The following is a 25,615-nucleotide window of genomic DNA, read 5'->3' on the forward strand; positions in this document are numbered from 1 at the left end:
GATTTTCTGTGAAACCAACACAAAGTAGCAAGCATTTGTGACGACTAAAGGAAATGATACATGTATTTCTAAGCATTTAAAAAATATAAACCTGAGAATTGTAAGGTTCATTTGTAATCAGCATCCCCACAGCATGATGCTGCCACCACCATATGTGATGGTGGGGATGGTGTTTTCATGGTGATGAGCAGTGTTAAGTTTTTCATCACACATAGTGTTTTGCATTTAGTGCAGAAAGTTCTACTTTGGTCTCATCTGACCAGAGCACCTTCTTTCACATCCTATATAGGAGACACAACGAGCATATGGAAGATGGTGCCCTGGTCAGATGAGACCAAAATAGAACTTTTTTGGCTAAATGGTGTAGGCACCATCATGCTGTGGGGAGGCTTTTCTTCAGCAGGGGCAGGGCAGCTGGTCAGAGGTGATGGAAAGATGGATGGAGCTAAATATAGCGCAATCCTGGAGGAAAACCTGTTAGGAGCTGCTAAAGACAAGAGACTGGGACATAGCTTCACCTTCCAGCAGGACAACAACCCTAAACATCCTGCCAGAGCTACAATGGAGGGTTTAGATCAGAGCATATTCCTGTGTGTAAATGGCCCAGTCACTGTCCAGACCAAAAGATTTGCAAATTGCTTATCACAGACGTCTCCATCCAATCTCACTGAGTGAGAGTGAGTGTACAAAGAAGGGGCAAAATGCCATTTATCGCGCACTGTATGGGCCCATTATACTGAATTGTGCAATATATGGGGCCTGTAAAGGATGGGGGGATGTAATAGAAGCCTTAGATTATCCTGTAAGCTTGTGTAGCTGTAAGAAGACACGGGGCTCCGCACCTCCCAGCTGTGTAATCATGTGTAGCTGTAAGAAGACACCGGGCTCCGCACCTCCCAGCTGCAAAGTCAGAACTCACACCCACCAGCATCTAGAATGCTGGGTTAAGTGGGTGACTTTTAATGTAGAGCTTCTGGTTTCCCTGATTGTCACCTGTCATGTGATTTTCTTGTGCAGAATGGCTTTCGTCCAGCTACATCTCCGTTATACCAACGATATTATAGTTTTATCCCTACACTATCATTTCTAATTTGTTGGTGAGGCTTCTGGTATTAGTATATATACACTTGTTGTTTTAATCAAGATGGATTTTAGCCATTTTTCAGAGTGATGAGTTTAGGAGATAGGAAAGACAAAGTGGCTTTTAGGTGGAGAAAGAAGCGTGTGCCTTTGATGAGATATATTGCAATGTTTCTTATATTTCCTCATACTATTGTGTTCCGCAAATCGTTGTAACAACAGTGACCATTAAGGTAAAATATGTAATTTATAGAAGATATACATTTATATATAAGGTGATGATGACATCACAAGATTTAACATACAAAAATGATTTTACTCTTGGAAAATTACATTGACAAGTCCAAGAGATGACGGGGATTGTAACTGAATATATCTCTGAATATTACAACAAAAGTCTTGTGTATATGATAAGAAAGATTCAGTGTCTTCCGATCCTGCCTTTCCTCAGGGCAGGCCCAATATTCTTGAGGCACTACTAGGGGTGTACAAACTTTAGCATTTAGTCTTTTATACAGTGAATGGTCATATTATATTTATTACAAAATTAGAAAAAGTCTAAAAGAAGAACAGTATCTCAATCTAAAAATTGGAACATACAAGAGGTAGGAACAAGGTGACTTTATGGTCCTAGAAGTGGAAGGTCAGGTCGGTGTCAGCCATCTCTTTCCTATAATATTCATCAAATAACTCATTTTGAGCCACTGTAAAATAGCCTTTCCAGTCTCCGTGAGTTCCTGCAGAAATGGAAATACAAGATTAATGACTATGACATGTCTACTGCTGACAGACAAAGTCCTTCAGATTGTATCTGATGTCGTCCATACCTTTCCGCATGAAGGGTGAGATGGTCTGGTCCATGATGGTGGAAGGGATGGTGGTGTAGTTGGCCATATGATTTTCTTTCATGGCCTTGAATGTGGTGCTCTGGTAGATCTTCTCCACAATGTCTTCTGATAGCTCTTTACCTAAGAACTTCATCACTCTCCTGATTTCACGTTTTAGGTCCTAAATAGAGGTTTAGAAGTTCTGGTCACTCTCGCATATCCTGTGTCGATGGTCCTTCAAAAATATGTTGTCCGGCATGTTAGGCATGAGCCACAATTACATTACTGGATCTCCAGCATCGTAGGCAGTGTGCCCGCTCGCATACTAGAGCAAGATAGTAACTATCGATGTTAGCAATTCAAATAGAAGCCATTATAAAAATTGGGTCATATAGTAAGTGTTCTCCTCACCTCTATCATGTCCTCATAGAAGAGATAGAGGATGTCTCTGTGTTGTCTCATCTTCCACCAGTCCTTAACATGATCGGCCCAAGATCCATAAGAAACTAGAGAAGAAAAAATGGCACATAGTTAGAATGGTATCCTGCGTGTTAATGGGGGACTTCAATGTTTAAAATTTACAGTAGGGGGTAAGAGGGAGAGCTGTTTAAACACAAAAGCTTAAAAAAGGAGCTTCTCAAAGTTGGACATAAGTCTTAATATAATCGCTTTAGATTTAATTTCATTCTCCTGAAGTCCAAAACGGACGAGAAGAGTTGATCCCCAACACCCGGACTCCTCAGAAGAAAGACTCAAATGGTTTCTGAGCTGTGCCACTGCTTAAAGAGTTTTAGGGAATCTTTTTCAGTAGGATGTGGAGGATTCCTTGTTATTAGGAAACGTGTGAGATGTCTGTGGTTACAACCCAACAGATAATGTATTTAGATCATATATTTACCTTGCCCTTTGATGAAGTTTTGAAAAAATTCTTCAAATGTCCCCGGATCTGGGTGCACAACGGCCATGTGGTAGAAATTATAATATGACACCAACACGTCTTTTGGATTTCGAGCAACGTAAATCGCCTGGGGGAAGAAGATGAAGTTTTCTACATCAATGTCATGAGCTGGATAATAAAATGAGTGACAATGGTACTGAGAAATTCAATGGACCCAATTTATAGAAAGGAGATGACTCTTTAAGTAATAATATCCCGAAAGCAATACTGACAGGTGAAAGGAAGATGATGCAGGTGGCACTGCAAGAGATACATCTGGATGGAGGATGCATATGAGGAGTCAAGTTCTATGGAATGAAAACTAGACCTAGACTCATAAACTAAACAAAGGAGCAAAAGATGGACATACCCATGTAGCAAGAGTCATAACCCAATGTATAAAGCAGGTGTGGACCGGTCAAGTAGGATGTATATGAGGAGCCAAGCTCTACGTAGGGAAGTCTAAACTTAGACATATAGAGAAACAAGACATTGGAACAAAAGATGGACCTAACCATATAGCAAGAGGAATAACCCTCTATGTACAGTAGATGAACCGCACAAGAAGGCTATGAGATGGACCTGGATGTAGGACATGTTTGACAATCCAAGGTCTACAGAAGGAAAACTAAACCTAGACATATAAAGAGACAAGACAATGGAACAAAAGATGGACCTAGCCGTATAGTAAGAGACATTACCCTATATATAAAGTAGATGGACCACACAAGAAGAATGGAAGATCTGGATGTATATGAGAAACCAAGGTCTACAGAAGGAAAACTAAACCTAGACATATAAAGAGACAAGACAATGGAACAAAAGATGGACCTAACCGTATAGTAAGAGACTTGACCCTATATATAAAGTAGATGGACCACACAAGAAGAATGGAAGATCTCTATGTAAATGAGAAGCCAAGCTCTACAGAATTAAAACTAAACCTAGACATATTAAGAGACAAGACAATGGAACAAAATATGGACCTAGCCGTATAGTAAGAGACTTGACCCTATATATAAAGTAGATGGACCACACAAGAAGAATGGAAGATCTCTATGTAAATGAGAAGCCAAGCTCTACAGAATTAAAACTAAACCTAGAAATATAAAGAGACAAGACAATGGAACAAAAGAGAGACCTAGCCGTATAGTAAGAGACATGACCCTATATAAAAAGCGTAGGGATCACGCAAGAAGGCTAGGCAATAGATGGACCAGGTTAAAGTAGAGAATGACCTAACTATACAAGAGATGGACCTATGAAGTAAAGGGAGGACCAAACACCACAACACAGGAAGTATAATCCTGGTTACCTTACGTAAGAAAATCTAAAAAAGACAGGATATTATGGAACATAGTAACACCAACTTCTTCTATAGCATCGGAGCTACATTGAGAAATGAAAGACTGGACAGATACGAACAAGCTGTTATAACCCACCAAGGTCTGGAATGAGTCCATGTCATACTTCCAATACCTTGCAGTTCTTTTCCAAGAAGCTGTCAGGTAAGAGCTGGACGGGTAAATGAGATTTGATCAATCGGGGAGGCTTCCTCCTATTAAGGAGCTCTGTACCTGAGAAAGAGACAGCAAGTTGCATGATATGGACCTTATATCATAAATGAGGCAGGTGTAGCACAGGTATCTGCATTGCTTACCTGTGGGCATGTCTGGTACTGCAAACTCCAGAAAGGGCACCCGCTCATATATGGGTCCACGTTTGGATTTATCAGTGTCTCCATTATGTAGAATTAAGTCTACAATTTCACTGATCCAGGTAGTACCTAGGAAGCAGCAACAGAACTCAGAGGGGAAAGGGACCATCTAGGCCCCTCAGGCTCCACGCCATAGACACAACCGCTGGAGCCCATTATTAGAAATAGAAAAATCATTGGTCTCACCAGATTTAGGGTAGGTGTCTATTATCAGGTCTCCATCTCCTGCCTGGAAACATTGTACGTTTTCCCAATTATCTGCAAAATGTCCCACGACGGGCAGCCCACTCACCAGTCTTAGAGGTGTGCGATTAGCCATATCTGGAGGTCTATTAGCCCAGGAGGACGGGGTACAGTATTTAGCTATAATGACAAATAGATGGCGTCTGTGTAAAAGAGGTGGAGAGACAACGTCAGGAGAGAGTAGAAAAGTAAGAGTTAACCAGGAGGTGGCTCCAAACTTTATTGGTTAAATCTGTGTATGATGTTGAGTAACTTCACCCCTCTTATCTCCTGATCCTGATGTACAAGGTTGTGTGTCCTGATGAAGCACAGTACCTGCATTACTACCTCACTGGCACCCAGAGCTGCAATCACAGTTCTTCAGGCTGCAGCTCTGGATATGAGTGGAGATATACTTCGTCAACTGCTATAGACTTCTAGGCAGGTATCTACATTTTTGCTGATCAGGTATTACCAGCCCGTTTAATTATTGAAAGGTATATTCCCATTTTTATAGATGGATATTGTGAATACAAGCACCTTTGCAATTTACTGTTTGCTAAAATCTGCGGCTCTTCTTGAGATATTAACACTTTTGTATACAGCTCGTTGCCTTGGAGACCGACCAACGCTGCTAATATCGCAAGAATGGATGCAAATTGTAATATTTCACTACTTTATGCACTACCCGGGAGTTCGGAAGAACACACAAATATGAGAATTTATCATCATTATCTAAGTTTCCAGTATCCTCTGTATCTTGTTGCACCCTGATAAATCATTTATTGTCGCAAAATCTAGAACAAGAGCCAAAAAAATTAAAAAAATAAATAAATAAAACTATATATATACAGTATATAAATATAATTAAGGTTGCAATGGTGCAAAATCACCTGGTGCTAAAACAGACATGAAGTTGTCTTACTCAGGGGGACATTTGCTACCTACCTTAGGGATGGCAGAGACAGCCACAGCCTGGCAGAGCGAGGAGTCACACCAGTGTCTGAGGGAGGAGGTCGGACACGGCATTAAAAGGATAACCAAGGGGCGGGTGCTGGTCTGATGCCAATAACAGAACTATGTGTACTGCTCAATCTACCTCCTATTACCTGCAGCGATAACTCCTCTGTTATGAAACTTCATCAACATATGTTATGTACAAGAAGAAGGTCAGAAGTGATAAAATATGTTAGCGAGAGGTGTCACCAGGATTAGCTGCCATAGCTCTGTGAGGTTCTATCAGGTACTCGGGATGCAGTGACGAGCAGGAGGTAGAGCAAGAGTTAACGGGTTTTTATGTATATAATTACCACAGTAGTAAATACTCCATGCAGGGAGTAAAGGGAATGGTAAACAACGTGTATACGGCAATAAGGAAATAACAAAGGCTCAAATAACAAGTTAACTTATCAGTCTGTGGTTCTTGGAAATTGGAGGCTGGAAAATCCCACGATGGCGCCGTAGGTGACGCGAGAAGTGTCTGAGCCGGTCCTCAAGAAAAGTGAAGCACTGTCTCGGTATGGCATCAAAGTATCCTGGTCTTGTGGTCCTGGAATGAGGTGCAGATAGAGGGAAGGTCCGTGGCACCACTAATGATGTACAAAGCCCCGAAGTGGAGGCCGCAGTCTCACCACGTGCAGCGCCAGAGCAGTGCTACAAAGAGTGTCCGAAGGTATCAGCTGAACCGACCGGTCAGTGCTGTAAAGGTCGGAGAATAACGGGGGGGTTAGTCTCAGGAGATGCACAGTCTGTATGCGCGGGGGATGGAGCGGTGCAATGCGGGCCTGTCAATTGTCGTTGGTCAGTGGAGAGGGAGTCAACGTCTCTTGTCACATACGCTGGGTCCCCACCAAAAGCCCCGTTTCCAGGCGCTCAGTCTCATATATCACACCAGACCCCAACAGTCAGGTGCAAAGATCTATACCGGTAAGAAAGTGCTTCCCCCGGCAACAATGGTGACAGCCCTGACAGTTCCGGCCAGGACACGCAAGAGAGACCACTATTCTGATGCATCTTCCTTCAGCTCAGCAGTCGGGATCACACAGGAAAGGATTAGATACTCTGCTCCGCCCATGATATCATACATGAAAGGATTAGATAAAGTGGAAAAAAAAAGGGGAGAAGCCAGCACTGCTTATGGTCAGAACGCAACAATTAAAGTGCACATGCACAAACTAAATTCTAACTATTTCAAATATGAGACATTTAGCAAACAATTGATCAATTCTTTGAGCCACCCCGCCACTTCACGGCATTCTCATAATGGGGCAGTCCTACTCTACGTATTTTATTTGCGTTGTGCCATTACGGCCTCCTAAATGTATTGAGAGTATAAAAAGAAAGACCACATTACATGCAAACTGTACCTGTAGCATTTCAGAATCACTCCCTTGGTGCCAGGAAAGGCAAGCGCGGGTAAAGGCCGATCAGGTCCTGTGCGGACATCTCAGATCTGGCCTCCACACTGCCAAACCAGCACCAAAGATAAAGGGTGAGACAGGCTGAGACACAGGTGCACAATTAACTAAAGCCTGAGGCAGGGCAGGGCTGCTGTGTGTGTGCACAGCAGCCTATCAATCACAGTGAACACAGAAAGAATAGCTAAAGTGCTCAGCCCACAGTATTGTACCTGAAAGGATTAGATACACAGCTCAGAAGAGAGTGTCACACGGGACAGGATTAAATACACCGCTCAGTAGACAGTATCACATAGGAGAGGATTAGATACACTGTTCAGCATTCGGTATCACACAGGATAGGATTAGATACACGGCTCAGCAGTAAGCATCACACAGGATAGGATTAGATACACGGCTCAGCAGACGGTATCACACATGATAGGACTAGATACATAGTTTAGCAGACAGTATCACACAGGATGCGATTACAGTACCTTGAAAAAGTACTCATACCCGTGAACTTTTCCACATTACTTAAACAAACTTAATTGTATTTTATTGGGATTTTCTGTGAAAACAACACAAAGTAGAAAGCATTTGTGGCGACTAAAGGAACTGATACATGTATTTCTAAGCATTTGAAAAATATAAACCTGAGAATTGTAAGGTTCATTTGTAATCAGCATCCCCACAGCATGATGCTGCCACCACCATATGTGATGGTGGGGATGGTGTTTTCATGGTGATGAGCAGTGTTAAGTTTTTCATCACACATAGTGTTTTGCATTTAGTGCAGAAAGTTCTACTTTGGTCTCATCTGACCAGAGCACCTTCTTTCACATCCTATATAGGGGACACAACGAGCATATGGAAGATGGTGCCCTGGTCAGATGAGACCAAAATAGAACTTTTTTGGCTAAATGGTGTAGGCACCATCATGCTTGTAGCATCCACACGGTGTAAGGAATTTAAGAGAGAGTAAGCTTTAACTGTATTTTATTCTTCTCTTCTTTTCCTCCAGCACACAACATAACAGCAGCATAACATTTCCCTCTCAGGCTAGAACTGAAACTGAAACTAAACTTAACTCCCGCCTTCACTTTTTTAAAGAGACAGATCTAATTCTTATACATTACATCATCCCCTTTTTTTTTTTTTTTTAAATATATTAACAACCTAAAACAAATATTGACAATGCAACAACACGAAAATGTCCGAGAAATGACAATGCAACAACACGAAAATGTCCAAGAAAACCCATATGTCTGTATTGTCTAATTCCACCCTTTTTTAAATTATATCTCTTCAATAAGTCTCGATGGAGCCCTTCTTTCCCGTGTAGGGTAATGTCTGGGTTCATTGGGGGTGTCCAGTGCTGACGGATCAGCCACCTCTTGTTGGTCCTCTCCACCGTCGGGTATCAAATCTCCCACTGGTGGGAGTTCATTACCATTGTTCTGCGATATGATTTTAAAATGTGAGGAATTTCGAGTGATGGAGTGTCCGTCTCGCTCAGCCGTGACCATACTGCCTTTTCTCTCAGTAACATTATATTTTGCAGGACTATATGCAGCTGAGGTTTTGTTGGTTGATTTTTGACGCACAACAACCATATCACCTCTTTTGATGGCACATGGCTGTGCCCCTCACCTTCTGTCTGCATAATGTTTCATGGCTTGCTTGTTAAAGAAATCCATTGTTCGCACTGAAGAGTCATCTGGTAAGAGATGACTGGTCACATCAGGGATCCGTGTACGAAGAGTTCTGCTGAACATGAGATGAGATGGAGCAGCATTAGTGGTGGAATGTGGCGTGTTGTGGTAATTGCGCATAAATTTGTATAGTGACTGTTTCAGTGGGGTGTGCTCCAGGCTAGCTGCCTTGATTCGTTTCCCCATGGTGCGCATGAAACGTTCTGCGATTCCATTAGCTAGCGGCCCGCAAGGTGTGATCTTTCTGTGGTTGAACCCCAAGTATTCAGAAAACTGTGCAAACACATGTCCATTGAATGGAGGTCCATTATCTGTTTTGACCACTCTCGGAATGCCATATGCAGAGAATATGTCGTCCAGTTCTGGTATGACACTATTAGCAGACGTTGAAGAGATGAATGAAATGACAGGATATCTAGAATATTCATCAATTGTTACTAGAATGTATTGGCCATTTGGTAATGGTCCATATGTCGACTGCCACTTCCTCCCATACAGCAGTGGGTAACGGAGACATTTGTAATGGCTCTAGAGTTGACGATGGAGTAATTAATTGACAAGTGGAGCAATGTCTAATCTTCTCTTCCACCAGTTTATCCATATTTGGGAACCACACTTTTTCTCTGAGTAACTTTTTTGTGCCAACAATTCCTAGATGACCTTCGTGTGCTATCTGTATGACTAGGTTGTGCAAGGCCTTAGGTACAACCAGTTTGGTACCACGAAGGATGAGTTGATCTTCAGTGACTGATAATTCCTCAAGTACATTTGAAAATAGTTTTAACTCCTTCAGATCAATCCCATCTTCAGGAAATTTTTTCTTTTGAATTTCATGCCACCTCCTATTTTGGATAATTTGTATTAAGGCACAGAGTGTCTTATCACTTGTTGTTGTATTCACAAACTGATCAACAGAAAGTGCTTTTGGCACGGCGTGAGCTGCAACAAAGTGGATGTATTCTTCAATGGAGGAATGCCCAGGTAAATCATCATTCGTAGGATGTCTTGAGAGGTAATCAGCCGGATTGCTGTATTTTCCAGGTTTGTGAACAATTTTGTAATTATAGTCCTGTAGACATAGACTCCATCGTTCAATCCGTGCCGGCATTTTAGCTCTGGGATTTCCAAAAATTGTAAGGAGAGCTTGATGATCTGTGACAATAGTGAAGGGAGCGCCATAGAGAAATAAGTGAAAGTGTTCACATCCCCAGACGACTGCCAAGCTTTCTTTTTCAGGTTGTGAATACTTTCTTTCAGTGCTCGTTAAGCTTTCACTTGCATAAGAAATGATGTGGGGACTTTGACTGTCATCCTTGTATTGTGCTAAAATTGCACCCAGTCCCACGGGACTGGTGTCCACAATCAGTTCGTTCGAAGAGCTGGATCAAAATAGGCCATGGTGGTTGTTGAGCAGAGTTCGTTTTTGTTTCAAAAGAGGCCTGACAGTCTTGGGACCATTGAAAAACGCAATTTTGTTTCGTGAGTTCCCTTAATGGAGTGCTGATTGTCGAAAAATTTGGAATATATCTAGCACAGTAGCTTGCCATTCCAAGAAAAGAGCGCACTTCACTGGCATCCTGTGGAATTGAAGCTGCTCTGATGGATTCCACTTTCTTGGGATCAGGTTCTACTCCTTCCGCCGAGAAAATGTGACCATAGAACTCCAATGAATTTTTATCAAATTCGCATTTTTCTTTGTTTAAAGTGAGTCCAGAAGAGAACAGACATTCAAAGATAGCATATAGAGCACGATTATGTTCAGCTTGAGTTTTCCCCAAAACCATTATGTCATCCCTGTAATTAAAGGCATTTGGAATGTGTTGAATGAGGCTCCTTATCGTATGTTGAAAAATTTCCGCTGCTGAGCAGACCCCAAATGTCAATCTTTTGTATCTTCTGAGACCCACATGGGTGGAAAATGTTGTTAAGTATCTGGATTCTGGACTCAATTCTAATTGATGATAGCCCTTATTGAGGTCGAGCTTTGGAAAAACAGTTGCTCCATTTAATAAATGAATAATATCAATTGTGGGTGAGATATGTCTTTCCCTCTGAATAGCAGTGTTGGGCAGGCGCATGTCAACACACAGTCTCACCTGCTCTGGAGTCTTTGGTTTTGGAACTACCACAAGTGGAGAGACCCACGGAGTGGGACCAGAAACAGTTTCTATGACATCATCATCCATGAGTAATTGGAGTTCCTTTTCTACCTTCTTCCTCAGGTGAAATGGAATACGCCTGTGAGCCTGGGCTACTGGACGAACACTGTCATCCACATGAAGATGCACTTGAGAGTCCTTTAATTTCCCCAATCCACTAAATAGGGAGGGAAAACTTCACCATGGCTTGTACATCCATGTCCGCAGGGTCGGTTATGGTTTGAACAATCTGGATGAGTCCTAGCTTCAAGGCAGTGTGTTAGCTGAGAAGACAGCCTCCCGATCCTTGTAATGTGTGAAAAGTGGTTTTCTGACTATTTTCTTTATAGCTAAGTTCAGCATCAAATTGTCCCATTGTAACCAGAGGTGTTTTAGATCCACATGGAAAGATTTTAGTATGCACTTGCTGTAAGACTGGCTTTGTTTTCAACTGTTCATAAGCATTGCTGTCTATGATATCCACCGAAGCTCCTGTATCTATTGTAAAGGTGACATCCGTGTTGCAGATGGTGAGTGTAATACATGGAGACTGCACTGAGCCAGTGACAGAAGTCGTGAACACATAGTTCTCAGCCACAGACATTTCTTCTATATCCTGATTTACCATTTTTATATTTGCAGGCTTTGTCATTGGCAGAGGAGACTTGTTGGGCGCTGATTTGCAGACAACTGCAAAATGGTTCCCTTTTCCACATTTGCTGTTTGTCCTATAGCTGGACATTTGTTCATGTGGTGAGGGAAATCTTGTCCACATCTATAACATTTCTTCTGTTGCGGGGCTTGCTTGCCTTGTGCACTGTTATGTTTGAGATTATGCACATGTAAATTATCCCCCTTCTCCATTGCAGTTGCCTGATGATCTGCTATCTCTATAGCATGGGCCATCTTGAGTAAATCATGCAGAGAGAGATCCTGCTGCAGAGCTTTACGCCTTATGTTATTAGACGAGCAGGTGACAATTACTTGAGTTAGGATTTCATCATCTACGTCAGTAAATGCACACCCATGTGCAAGTTCTTTTAGCCGGGTGACATAGGTGTCTATGGATTCTTCTGGAAGCTGCTTAGCAATCCTGAACTTGTATCTTTCATATCTGATGTTTTGTTTAGGGTTGAAGTAATCAGTGAGAGCTTTGGAGCAGTTGCTGTACGTGTCTGTCTCCGCTGCTGGTAATGTGCTGTATATGTCATAGACTCCTGTGCCCGCACAATGCAGGAACACGGCTCTCTTTCTTTTATCATCCTTTATATCTATTGCTTCCAGGAAATTCTGAAACCGATTTAACCATTTTCTCCAGTTATGAGATTAGTGACATCAGTCATATCAAACTGTGGGAACGTGTGCAAGTATTCAGCCATGATGGAGTCTCTCAGTGGCGCTGGCGTGTGAAGCGGTAAAGCAGGGGTCAGTACTCACAGCAGTAGGTGATTCAATCCCATCCTCGTCACCAGTTGTAGCATCCACACGGTGTAAGGAATTTAAGAGAGAGTAAGCTTTAACTGTATTTTATTCTTCTCTTCTTTTCCTCCAGCACACAAAATAACAGCAGCATAACATTTCCCTCTCAGGCTAGAACTGAAACTGAAACTAAACTTAACTCCCTCCTTCACTTTCTTAAAGAGACAGATCTAATTCTTATACATTACAATGCTGTGGGGAGGCTTTTCTTCAGCAGGGGCAGGGAAGCTGGTCAGAGGTGATGGAATGATGGATGGAGCTAAATACAGCTCAGTCCTGGAGGAAAACCTGTTAGAGGCTGCTAAAGACAAGAGACTGGGACATAGCTTCACCTTCCAGCAGGACAACAACCCTAAACATCCTGCCAGAGCTACAATGGAGGGTTTAGATCAGAGCATATTCCTGTGTGTAAATGGCCCAGTCACTGTCCAGACCAAAAGATTTGCAAATTGCTGATCACAGACGTCTCCATCCAATCTCCCTGAGTGAGAGTGAGTGTACAAAGAAGGGGCAAAATGCCACCTATCGAGCACTGTATGGGCCCATTATACTGAATTGTGCAATATATGGGGCCTGTAAAGGAATGGGGGATGTAATAGAAGCCTTAGATTGTCCTGTAAGCTTGTGTAGCTGTAAGAAGACACCGGGCTCCGCACCTCCCAGCTGCAAAGTCAGAACTCACACCCCCACCAGCATCTAGAATGCAAACTTTTACAGGAAGACCTCCTGAGGGTCATCTCTGATCAATGCTGTTAGAGGTGGATGACTGCTGTGTAACACTGTCAGGGGCGGATTATAATGAGGTCAATCTGGGCGGTAACCCAGGGCCCCATGGTGTGGGGGGGCCATTACTGCCCTGACTGATGTATTGGCCCGGTGGGCAGAGGGGGCCCGCATCGGGCAGAGGGGGCCCGCATCGGGCCCCGTCTCATCTCACCGGGCCTCTACTGGCGCTGCGGCAGTTTAACGCTATTGACTGCGGGCCTGCACGTCAATAGTTAACAGCTGCCAGCCAATCAGAGGCTGGCAGCTGACAGCCACAGCACGCACGTCGCCGGCGTCTGATGTAATTGTCACATTGACACATTGGGGGCAGAGATGCTGGACACAGATGAGGGCAGAGATGCTGGACACATTTGGGGCAGAGATGCTGGATACATTGGGGAAAACAAATGCTGGACACACTGGGGGCAGAGATGTTAGAAACACTGGGGGCAGAGATGCTGGAAACACTGGGGGCAGGACTGGAGACAGATGGGGCAGGATTGGAGACATGGGCAGAATGTAGATACGGCGCATGATTGGAGAAACGGCAGAATGAAAGACATGGGGCAGGATTGGAGACAGATCGTGCAGGATCATGGGGCAGGATGGATATGATGGAGACCGATGGGGCAGGACGGGGAGATCATATGGGGCAGGATGGGGGGATCAAATGGGGCAGGATGGATACTGATGGCAGGATGCGAGAACATATGGCTGGAGCCAGGAATGACAAGTCCTGGCTGGATGAAGTGATGGCGGTCTGTGCTGGATGAAAGATGAAGGACTTCACCTAGAGACGTCACTAGTGAGTCAGTGTGTTACCTATACACTGACACTATACACTGTATACTATATACAGAGGTCCTGTGTATAATGTCACCGGTGATCACTGTATTACCTGTACACAGACACTGAATACTAAGTACAGATCTCCTGTGTTTAATGACACTTATGGTGTCACTTATGGTGATAGTATTGTGGTTTGGTTTATTACTGATCAGTATTGTAGTATTCAGTCACTATGTGGTGGTAATATGTAGTCTGGTCATGGTGTTGCGGTATTTGTCCCTTGTATGTGCTATTTGGTCACTTTGTGGTGGTAATATGTGGTATGGTCATGGTGCGGTGGTATTTGTTCTCTGTATGTGATATTATTTGGTCATTGGTGGCAATATGTGGTTTGGACATGGTGTTGTGGTATTTGATCCTTGTATGCGATATCATTGGTCATTTTAAAAATTGGAAAATAAATAAAAATATACCTAAATTGTATTGCACATTTTAACAAATATTTAATAGGTTACAATAGAGTAGGGCCCGGCCAAAAGTGTCTACCGTTTTATGGTGGTGGCTTGAAAAATCTTTTGGCCAAAACAAAAGCTTCCGGTTATATGTGTGATCTGGTGATGGGAACTGTTAATGTGTGATAGGTGAGAAGTGGAGTTTCACTCAGCAACTATTTTTCCAGAATAATCTGGTTCAGGTACATGATGACCCCGTCACATGACCGGGGGGCCCACAGTGTATGAACAGTCCGGGGCCCTGGCTACCCTTAATCCACCCCTGAACACAGTCATCATCTTCTATGGTTGATGCTGGCTTAGCTCTTGAGCTCACATCATACATGGGGACCCGATGCATCCAATGTTAGGACAGTGTTAATCTCCCAAAGTTTCCCTTTCCGGTTCTTTCTCCCGGAGAATACATATTGCTGTTTCCTAGTATTACTTTATGACTATGAATCATGTAACACCGGCAAGTAACAGAATGTCTTTTATTTTTACTGGATGTAAAGTACAAACCAGAAGCTGATAATGACAGCGTCATTACTGTTAGTGACTACAACCTATAAAATATCTTTATGTGCAATGATAAAGATTGAGATAAGGAGAAAGGCTTTGCAGGTCGCGGTCTCAGTCCTCGAAGTGGAAGGTCAGGTCGGTATCGGCCATCTCCCTTTTATAATACTCATCAAATAATTCATTTTGAGCCACCGTGAGATGGTTCTTCCAGTCTCCGCAAATCCCTAAAAAGGCAGAAATACAGGATTGGACAACTATAAATACCACCTAGCATCAGTATTGATTATCCCCAGAAGCACCTGGTACCTTTCCTCATGAAGGGAGATATGTTGTGGTCCATGACGAAGGAAGGGATGGAGCTGTAGTTGGTCATGTGGTTGTCTTTCATGGCCTTGAAGGTGGTGCGCTGATTGATCTTTTCCAGGACATCTTCAGGAAGATCCTTCCCTATGAACTTCATCACCTTCCGTATCTCACGGTCTTGGTCCTGCACCAAATAGATGGTAAGAGTTTAGAAAGTTTTCCCAGCTCCTTGTCTAATCCGGTCCTTATCTTTATGGTCACACTGCCGCTGTGTTGGACAGAGCTGGTTGTGGATTGTACATGTGCACAGTTCAGCGGCATGGGTAATTAAAGTTTCAGACTGAATTCAGTTGTATGGAAATTCAGAGGAGCCAAAGAGAGAGGAGGAGCCATAAATAGTGGCGGAGAAAAGAGAAGAGGAGCCACAGAGAGAGGAGGAGGAAAGAAAAGAGGAGCCACAGAGAGAGGAGGAGCCATAAATAGTGGCGGAGAAAAGAGAAGAGGAGCCACAGAGAGGAGGAGCCACAAATAGTGGCGGAGGAAATAGAAGAGGAGCCAGAGAGAGAGGAGGAGCCACAAATAGTGGTGGCGGAAATAGAAGAGGAGCCACAGAGAGAGGAGGAGCCATAAATAGTGGTGGAGGAAAGAAAAGAGGAGCCACGGAGAGAGGAGGAGCCATAAATAGTGGCGGAGAAAAGAGAAGAGGAGCCACAGAGAGAGGAGGAGCCATAAATAGTGGCGGAGAAAAGAGAAGAGGAGCCACAGAGAGAGGAGGAGCCACAAATAGTGGCGGAGAAAGGAGAAGAGGAGCCACAGAGAAGAGGAGCCATAAATAGTGGTGGAGAAAAAGAGAAAACAAGCCACAGAGATGAGCCACAAATAGATAAGTCACATAAAAAGGAAGAACCAGAAAGAAAGGAGGAACCACAAATAGCAGACGAGAAAAGTAGAAGAGGAGTCACAGATAGAGGAGGAACTACAAATATTGTTGGAGAATAAGAGAGAAAGACCCAAAGATAAAGGATGAGATACAAAAATAGTGGTGGAGAAAAAGAGAAAGAAGGAGACACAGATAGAAAAGCCACAAATAGAGTAGTCACATAAAGAGGAAGTTCCACAAATAGTGAAGACCAAGAAAAAGGAGAAGACACAATTGAATTGATAATGATATCTCGCACATCTAACATGTCCTCATAGAAGAGGTAGAGGATGTCTTTCTGATGTCTGTTCTTCCACCAGCCCTTCACGTGGTCACTCCATGGCCCACAGGCAACTACGGAGGTAAAAGGAGAAGGATAATCAATAACGATCTCGAAGTGTGAACAATCAAAAGCAGAGGAGGGTTTTCAGTGCATGTTGAGAGTCTTTGTTTCATAATAGCTGGGGTATCGCAGTCTGCAGACTATCGGTATAGTTACTGGTCCGAGTAACTCAATATTATATTTATCTGCATCCAAGAAGGTTACAGTCCAGGTTCCATTATAGGATTTAACATCTTCTGTTACCAGCGTGTCACACCTTGGGTGGGTATATTATATGTACCTTTCCCTTCTATGAACGTGTGCAGGTATTCTTCAAAAGTCCCCGGATCTGGGTGCACAAGGGCCATACGATGAAAATGATAATACGACACCAATACGTCCTTAGCATTCCGAGCCATGTAAATGATCTACAGAAGAAGTAAAAATGAAGATACTGAAATACTCTGCAGTGAAAAGCCATAGAGGAAAAGACAGTAAGGTACAATTGTAGGTGTGGATTGGCTCAGCAGCAAGTTGTAAAGAATAAATTATGGTCCTTGATATACAGCGACAGAGTGTGACCAAGGTTTATAGAAGGACAGGTGAACTTTTTATATCAATAGAGTATGGAAAAAGCCAACAGAAGGACTTATGGGTGCGTTTTCTCGATAGAGTATGGCCAAGATCTACAATCGTATAGATGGACCCAATATAATATATAGATAATTTTCCGTTGCTGCTTTTTCAGAAATTAAATTACAAGAAACCAGCCAATGACAAATATCTTTTGGAAAATACATTTGTCGTATTGTATTTTTTGACATGTCGTAGGGGTGGCTAAAGCTTAAAATTTGTTCAGACTGCTTTATAGATCTGCATCCCATCCCAACAAGGCCAAGATTGCATGTCAGGAAAAACAGCTCTTAAAAAAAAAAGAAAAAAAAGCAAAACATTCATCCGACAGCTATCCAAGGTGTATGACAGGAGAACCAGGCTCTAAACCACAAACGACGGACATGGTTGGAGCAGTATGATAGACCTTTTATGGAGAAGCCTGTACATAAAAAAGATAGGTCACATATAAAGTAAGAGGAATGAACAGGCCTTCCATGGAGGCAAAGACTAGGATTTACAGGAAGAGAAATTGGCCACGGAGAACTTGAAAAGAAGACCTAAGCAGATGGCAAGAGAATAAGGAAATTAAGGCTCCACGTCACTCCAGACTGATCAGAAAGAAGCAGGGTGATGGTCTACGATTTCGATCTACAAGGAGCTCACGTCATACTTCCAGTACCTTGCATTTCTTTTCCCAGAAGCTTCTTGGCAGGAGGTGCACGGGTAAATGAGTTTTGATGATGCGCGGAGACTCCATTGCCTTCAAGATCTCCGTTCCTGAGGGAAAGGTAACAAGTTGGACTTGTAAAATCAAAGAACATCTTGGACAATGAAAGAAATTAACTCCTGGAAGATACATGGCCAATGGTTCAACCAGTTCACCAGAGCTTCTGACTTGTAACCTGGTCATTTGTAGAGAAGATAACCAACCATTGTGACATCAATTACCTGTGGGCATGTTGGGCACGGCATACTCCAGAAAAGGCACCCGCTCATAGATAGCTCCACGTTGGGTTTTCGTTACATCTCCATTATGTAGCATTTGGTCCAAAATCTCACTGATCCACGTGGTACCTATTGGGAGATAAAGTGTTGAGCATGGACATAAGTCATACATACAGTGGGGAAAATAAGTATTTTATGCCTGTTTTGCAAGAATGGAGAGGGGAAAAAAAATCGTCAACGTATCAAATACTTATTTTACTCACTGTATATGTTAATATCCAAATCACCAGGAGAAAATTAGCAGTGACACCCCAGGATGATGCTCTTAGTACTTTATATTATACCTGGAAAAAAAAAATGGTCTCACCTGATTTAGGGTAGGTAGCTATCAGCAGGTCCCCGTCTCTGGCCTGGAAGCACTGAACATTCTCCCAGTTTTCTGCAAACGATGCCAGAGTGGGCATCCCACTCACCACTTTTATTGGAGGACGATCAACCATGTCTGCAACCTAGGAGATAGGTGGAGAGTCTTTACAAGAGCTGTGAGATCTGGATAGGACTAAGAATACAACTTGAGAGGTGAAGAGGACGTAAGAAATGATGTAAACACAGGATCGGCAGAAGATGAATATAGCAATTTTTTCTTAGAAGGTGAAAAAGTCCCGGTCTCTTAGAGTACTGTCAACACTTCTGCCAGCAAATCTGTGGTGAAAACTCATCCAAGCCCTATTTTATCAAGCATTACAAATTGGCAGATTTACATAATAACTAAGACCTTGTGCATACAGTGTCTTTTAGACGATAGTGTACTCACCGAGTTCTCCAAAGAAAAATAACGTCAAGAAAACAACAGCCGTGTTATTGCTGAAGCATCTTTGTTGGCATTTTCTTTCAACATTTTCGTGACGGCTTTATCACCGACGTATTTTTTTTTAATGTAAATTGTAAATTGTACTTACCTTCCAAGCAGAGTCCGTCACCTCTTGGTTCTGCTTGTAATTGGTAAAAGTTTACACAAGCGCTGATCTTCTACGGACTGACTCCTAATGCAGTGGATGGGTGAAGGAGCTGCCTAGTATTCACACACACTAGTCGGGTAATCACGCCGGAAATGCGCCCACCGGTGACTCGCGTCACGTGATCGCAGGTCACCGGTGTGTTGGCATGACAACAGGAGATCTCTATGGTTGTCAGTGCCCGATTGCTGTGAGCGCCACCCTGTGGTCGGCGCTTCTAGCACGTGAGTAATTCTGCTATATAGAGACGATCTGATCATCGCTCCTATGTAGCAGAGCCGATCGGGTTATGGCAGCTTCTAGTCTCCCATGGAAGCTATTGAAGCATACCAAAAGTAATCAAAAAATGTTTTTAAAAAATATAAAAGTTCAAATCACCCCCCTTTCGCCCCATTCGAAATAAAAAAAAAATAAAAAAACCAAACCTACACATATTTGGTATCGCCGAGTTCAGAATCGCCCCATGAAACAAAAAAGATTAACCTGATCACTAAACGGCGTAGCGAGATAAAAAATTAAAAACGCCAGAATTACGTTTTTTTGGTTGCCGCAACATTGCATGAAAATGCAATAACGGGCGATTAAAAGATCATTTCTGCACCAAAATGGTATTGTGATGGTGTGATATGCTATGTGGGGATCATTTTTGTGTATATTTCTATTTTGCTTATTTTCATGGTGTTCTCTTGTAGGAGGAGTTATTTGCTAATTGATGAATGGCTGTTGCTGCCATCTGATATCAGCCCCCACAGTACTGTATTGTTTGCTAAAATGCTAATGACATGTTGACCTAGCTTGTCGAAAAAATGAGCCCCTGAGACCTTCCCCCCTGACCTGTGAATGAGGAGGGAGACTTTTAAAATATCTGTGAGGTGAGACACAGATCAGTCCTGTGTGGAACCATGATGTGAAGACAGCATCTCAGAGAGAAAGAAGCGTATATGGACTGTTATCCTCTGCTGGATTGTTGGACTCATCTCCCAGGGCTTTTATCCTCCTACTGAACTGCATTCGAATTCTGGACTACCTTATCCTTTGTGTGGTGGATTGTATATGGACCTTTCATATTTTTGCCTAAATAAAGGTCTTGGGATTGTTCACTCTTCTCTTGCTCTGTTGATTGTGTGATACTGGAGAAGGACCCCGTGACAATTGATAATAATCACACTGCACTGTATAATGATATATCTATATATACTGATAATCACACTGCACTGTATAATGATAAATCTATATATACTGATAATAATCACACTGCACTACAGAGACTTTACAATTGTTACAGACTGCAACCCCCTCACATGGCTGAAACGCGTATCAGGGGACAATGGAAGATTGCTGCGGTGGAGCTTGTCCTTACAACCCTACAGCTTCTCCATCCAATACAAGTGGGGAAGCCAACACCAGAACGCCAATGGACTGTCTCGACAAGAAGAACCATAGGCTTCCCAGGCCGACCTGCCACTGTCCAAGGAACTATAAACGATTGAGCAATGTGAACTAAAGTGAGCAGGCCAGTGGTCTGTGTAGACCTCATGGCGTGCTCACTTATTACGAGGGGGGAGAGGTTGTGATGGTGTGATATGCTATGTGGGTATCACTTTTGTGTATATTTCTATTTTACTTATTTTCATGGTGTTCTCTTGTAGAAGGAGTTATTTTCTAATTGATGAATGGCTGTTGCTGCCATCTGATATCAGCCCCCACAGTACTGTATTATTATAGTAGTTATATTTTTGTACATAGGGGCAGTATTATAGTAGTTATAATACTGCTACTATGTACAAGAATATAGTAGTTATATTCTTCTGCATAAGGGCAGTATTATAGTAGATATATTTATATATAGGAGCAGTATTATAGTATATTCTTGTACATAGGAGGCAGTATTATAGTAGATATATTCTTGTATATAGGAGCAGTATTATGGTAGTTATATTCTTGTACATAGGAGGCAGTATTATAGTAGTTATATTCTTGTACATAGGAGCAGTATTATAGTAGTTATATTCTTGTACATAGGGGCAGTATTATAGTAGTTATATTCTTGTACATAGGGGCAGTATTATAGTAGTTATATTCTTGTACATAGGGGCAGTATTATAGTAGTTATATTCTTGTACATAGGGGCAGTATTATAGTAGTTATATTCTTGTACATAGGGGCAGTATTATAGTAATTATATTCTTGTACATAGGAGCAGTATTATAGTAGTTATATTCTTATACATAGGGGCAGTATTATAGTAGTTATATTCTTGTACATAGGAGCAGTATTATAGTAGTTATATTCTTGTATATAGGAGCTGTATTATAGTAGTTATATTCTTGTACATAGGAGCAGTATTATAGTAGTTATATTCTTGTACATAGGAGCAGTATTATAGTAGTTATATTCTTGTACATAGGGCTGTATTATAGTAGTTATATTCTTGTACATAGGGGCAGTATTATAGTAGATATATTCTTGTACATTGGGGCAGTATTATAGTAGTTATATTCTTGCACATAGGGGCAGTATTATAGTAGTTATATCGTACATAGGGGCAGTATTATAGCAGTTATATTCTTGTACATAGGAGCAGTATTATAGTAGTTATATTCTTGTACATAGGGGCAGTATTATAGTAGTTATATTCTTGTACATAGGGGCAGTATTATAATAGTTATATTCTTGTACATAGGGGCAGTATTATAGTAGTTATATTCTTGTACATAGGGGCAGTATTATAGTAGTTATATTCTTGTACATAGGAGCAGTATTATAGTAGTTATATTCTTGTACATAGGGGGCAGTATTATAGTAGATATATTATTGTACATAGGGGCAGTATTATAGTAGTTATATTCTTGTACATAGGGGCAGTATTATAGCAGTTATATTCTTGTACATAGGGGCAGTATTATAGTAGTTATATTCTTGTACATAGGGGCAGTATTATAGTAGTTATATTCTTATACATAGGGGCAGTATTATATTAGTTATATTCCTGTACATAGGAGCAGTATTATAGTAGTTATATTCTTGAGCATAAGATCAGTATTATAGTAGTTATATTCCTGTACATAGGAGCAGTATTATAGTAGTTATATTCTTGTACATATGAGCAGTATTATAGTAGTTATATTCTTGTACATATGAGCAGTATTATAGTAGTTATATTCTTATACATAGGGGCAGTATTATAGTAGTTATATTCTTGTACATATGAGCAGTATTATAGTAGTTATATTCTTGTACATAGGAGTATTATAGTAGTTATATTCTTGTACATAGGAGCAGTATTATAGTAGTTATATTCTTGTACATAGGGGCAGTATTATAGTAGTTATATTCTTGTATATAGGGGCAGTATTATAGTAGTTATATTCTTGTACATAGGGGCAGTATTATAGTAGTTATATTCTTGTACATAGGGGACAGTATTATAGTAGTTATATTCTTGTACATAGGAGCAGTATTATAGTAGTTATATTCTGGTACATAGGGGCAGTATTATAGTAGTTATATTCTTGTACATAGGGGGCAGTATCATAGTAGTTATATTCTTGTACATAGGGGCAGTATTATAGTAGTTATATTCTTGTACATAGGAGCAGTATTATAGTAGTTATATTCTTGTACATAGGGGCAGTATTATAGTAGTCATATTCTTGTACATAGGGGACAGTATCATAGTAGTTATATTCTTGTACATAGGGGGCAGTATCATAGTAGTTATATTCTTGTACATAGGGGCAGTATTATAGTAGTTATATTGTACATAGGAGCAGTATTATAGTAGTTATATTCTTGTACATAGGGAGCAGATAATATTGTCATATTGATAAGAATATTATCTTTAGTGTTGTGGACGATATGAGTTAAGGGTACGTGTCCACGTTTAGGATGGCCGGCGCTTTGGACAGAGCGGAAAACCCGCTGCGCCCAAAGCTCCACCCCCTTCTGTAGACGTGATGATGCCGGATGTGTTCATTGCACACATCCGGAATCATCGCACCCCAAACGGACATGCTGCGTTCTAAAAAGACTCGCTGCATGTCTGGAATCGCAGGGCCGCCGGATGAGTGTTACTACACATAGTGGAGACGGGGTTTCATAAAATCCCCTCCACTATGCTGTAACATCTGGACGCTGCGTGTTTGACACACGCAGCGTTTCCTGAACGTGGAAACATACCCTTAGCAGAAATGTTCCATCTCCTTCTAGTCTACACACAATATGACTGTCGGTTCGGACTTCTCTGCCGTTACTTTCTGGCTCTATCCATGGTGACACAGTTCTGACCTTTGAGCTGGACTCTTATGAAAGAGATTCATTGAATTTATAGTCACAATAACTCAGTCGTTCAGTTAGTAGAACCCGCTATTTGTGTTCGGATCATCAGAACCAGCACAGAATCTATAGGAATCCCCTCCACAGTTTTCCCCAGACTGCTGCAGTTTCACTAGGAAGAACTGAACAATTCTCACCGGGCCTCGGGTTCTGGCGGTGTTCTGATAGTCGGACTTGGTTCTGAGGTCCGGGACGGTACATCCAGCACTAACCCTGCACGTACCTGAGGATGGCAGCAGCCGCACTCCCAGCACTCATCAATGAGAGGACTGACGGAGCAGAAGAGCAGGGGCGGTACCTGCAGTGCTGGAGCGACCATGTGACCTCATTGTTAACCCTTTTACCCCGACTGGTGCAGCGTCCTCTAATTATCTAATTATTACCGTAAACTTGTATGTAGCCCAAATTAGATACAGCAGAATGTATCCCATACAAGATTAGATACATGGCTCAGCAGACGTATCACCAGAGGCCTACAAAAAAATTCATGCTGCCTCAAAGTTTAAATTCTAATTGACCCCGCTTAAAAAAAAAATTAAAAAAAATTAGTGCAGTAAATGGGATCATTGCACAAAATCGCAGTCACAGAAGAGCAGGCCTGCCAACTTTTAACCCCTTTACCCTGGAAGGTGGTTTGCACGTTAATGACCGGGCCAAGTTTTACAATTCTGACCACTGTCCCTTTATGAGGTTATAACTCTGGAACGCTTTAACACATCCCGGTGATTCTGACATTGTTTTTTCGTGACATATTGTACTTTATGATAGTGGTAAAATTTCTTTGATATGACTTGCGTTTATTTGCGAAAAAAAAGAAAATTTGGTGAAAATTTCGCAATTTTCCTACTTTGAATTTTCATGCCCTTAAATCACAGAGATATGTCACACAAAATAGTTCATAAGTAACATTTCCCACATGTCTACTTTGCATTAGCACAATGTTGGAACAATTTTTTTTTTATTTAGGGAGTTATAAGCTGGAAAGGGGCAGCACCGCTTACCTGCCCAGGTCTCTGAACAAATGCACTCCAGGATGCCGCCAGCCCATGGAGCAAAGATGGCGGCAACACAGGTGCAAAATACCAAATAGAAATCAGAGACCTGGGCAGGTAAGCCGTGCTGCCCCTTTTCAGCTTTATTTTGTAATTTTTGGAGGATTTGCAGCCCTCTTCTGTGGCTTTGCTACTAGTTTAGGAAGTTAAAAGGTTGACCAGCGATTTCTCATTTTTACAGTAAAATTTACAAAACTTTTTTTAGGGACCACCTCACATTTGAAATCACTTTGAGGGGTCTATATGATAGAAAATACCCAAGTGTGACACCATTCTAAAAACTGCACACCTCAAGGTGCTCAAAACCACATTCAAGAAGTTTATTAACCCTTCAGGTGTTTCACAGGAATTTTTGGAATGTTTAAAAAAAAATGAACATTTAACTTTTTTTTAACAAAAAAATTACTTCAGATCCAATATTTTTTACTTTGACTAGGGTCAGAGAAAAAAATAGACCCCAAAAATGTGTTGTGTAATTTCTCCTGTTCATTCTGATACCCTATATGAGGGAGAAAACCTGTTTGGGTGCACAGCAGGGCTCGGAAGGGAAGGAGCGCCATTTGACTTTTTAAATGCAAAATTTCCTGGAACAATTGGCAGATGCCATGTTGCATTTGGAGAGCCCCTGATGTGCAAATACCTCACAATTGACACTATTTTGGAAACTAGACCCCTCAGGGAACTGATCTAGATGTGTGGTGAGCACATTCAACCCTCAGGTGCTTCACAGAATTTTCTAATGTTGAGCCGTAAAAATAAAAATCAAATTTTCCCCACCAATATGTTTTCAGCACAAAATATTACATTTTCACAAGGGTAACAGGAGAAATTTCACCATACAATTTATTGTGTAATTTCTCCCGAGAAGGCTGATACTCAATATGAGGGAGAAAACTACAATTTGGGTGCATGGCAGAGCTCAGAATGGAAGGAGAGTCCTTTGACTTTCAGTGTAAAATTTCCTGGAATCATTAGCAGACGTCATGTCACATTTGGAGAGCCCTTGATGTGCCTAAACAGTGGAAACCTA

General features: G+C 41.7%; 2 protein-coding genes and 1 long non-coding RNA gene across 5 annotated transcripts; all 3 read right to left on the reverse strand.

The window, feature by feature from the left end:
• Positions 1-1,375: 1,375 nt before the first annotated feature.
• LOC143785259 (sulfotransferase 1A1-like) lies at positions 1,376-5,853 on the reverse strand. Of its 2 annotated transcripts, none has more exons than XM_077273993.1 (8): positions 5,732-5,853; positions 4,748-4,924; positions 4,505-4,630; positions 4,324-4,421; positions 2,806-2,932; positions 2,319-2,413; positions 1,908-2,088; positions 1,376-1,817 (listed from the first exon to the last, which is right to left on the reverse strand). In XM_077273993.1, the coding sequence occupies exons 2-8, from the start codon at positions 4,878-4,880 to the stop codon at positions 1,711-1,713; spliced, it is 867 nt and encodes a 288-aa protein (XP_077130108.1). In that variant the 5' UTR covers positions 4,881-4,924; positions 5,732-5,853; the 3' UTR covers positions 1,376-1,710. The 2 variants fall into 2 exon arrangements, with proteins under 2 accessions (XP_077130108.1, XP_077130109.1); XM_077273994.1 differs by having other exon boundaries at positions 4,748-4,947; positions 5,732-5,828.
• A 346-nt stretch (positions 5,854-6,199) lies between these two features.
• LOC143785260 (uncharacterized) lies at positions 6,200-6,846 on the reverse strand. Its single transcript, XR_013217961.1, has 3 exons — positions 6,708-6,846; positions 6,415-6,481; positions 6,200-6,332 (listed from the first exon to the last, which is right to left on the reverse strand). It is a non-coding gene; the product is annotated as an uncharacterized LOC143785260 (long non-coding RNA).
• Positions 6,847-15,036: 8,190 nt separating this feature from the next.
• LOC143785258 (sulfotransferase 1B1-like) lies at positions 15,037-23,803 on the reverse strand. Of its 2 annotated transcripts, none has more exons than XM_077273991.1 (8): positions 23,671-23,803; positions 18,550-18,691; positions 18,186-18,311; positions 17,917-18,014; positions 16,924-17,050; positions 16,560-16,654; positions 15,385-15,565; positions 15,037-15,302 (listed from the first exon to the last, which is right to left on the reverse strand). In XM_077273991.1, exons 2-8 carry the CDS (start codon positions 18,680-18,682, stop codon positions 15,190-15,192), a joined length of 873 nt encoding a protein of 290 aa, XP_077130106.1. In that variant the 5' UTR covers positions 18,683-18,691; positions 23,671-23,803; the 3' UTR covers positions 15,037-15,189. The 2 variants fall into 2 exon arrangements, with proteins under 2 accessions (XP_077130106.1, XP_077130107.1); XM_077273992.1 differs by having other exon boundaries at positions 23,757-23,797.
• Positions 23,804-25,615: the final 1,812 nt, after the last annotated feature.

The sequence above is a fragment of the Ranitomeya variabilis genome, chromosome 7 (assembly GCF_051348905.1).
Source record: "Ranitomeya variabilis isolate aRanVar5 chromosome 7, aRanVar5.hap1, whole genome shotgun sequence".
NCBI lineage: Eukaryota > Metazoa > Chordata > Amphibia > Anura > Dendrobatidae > Ranitomeya > Ranitomeya variabilis.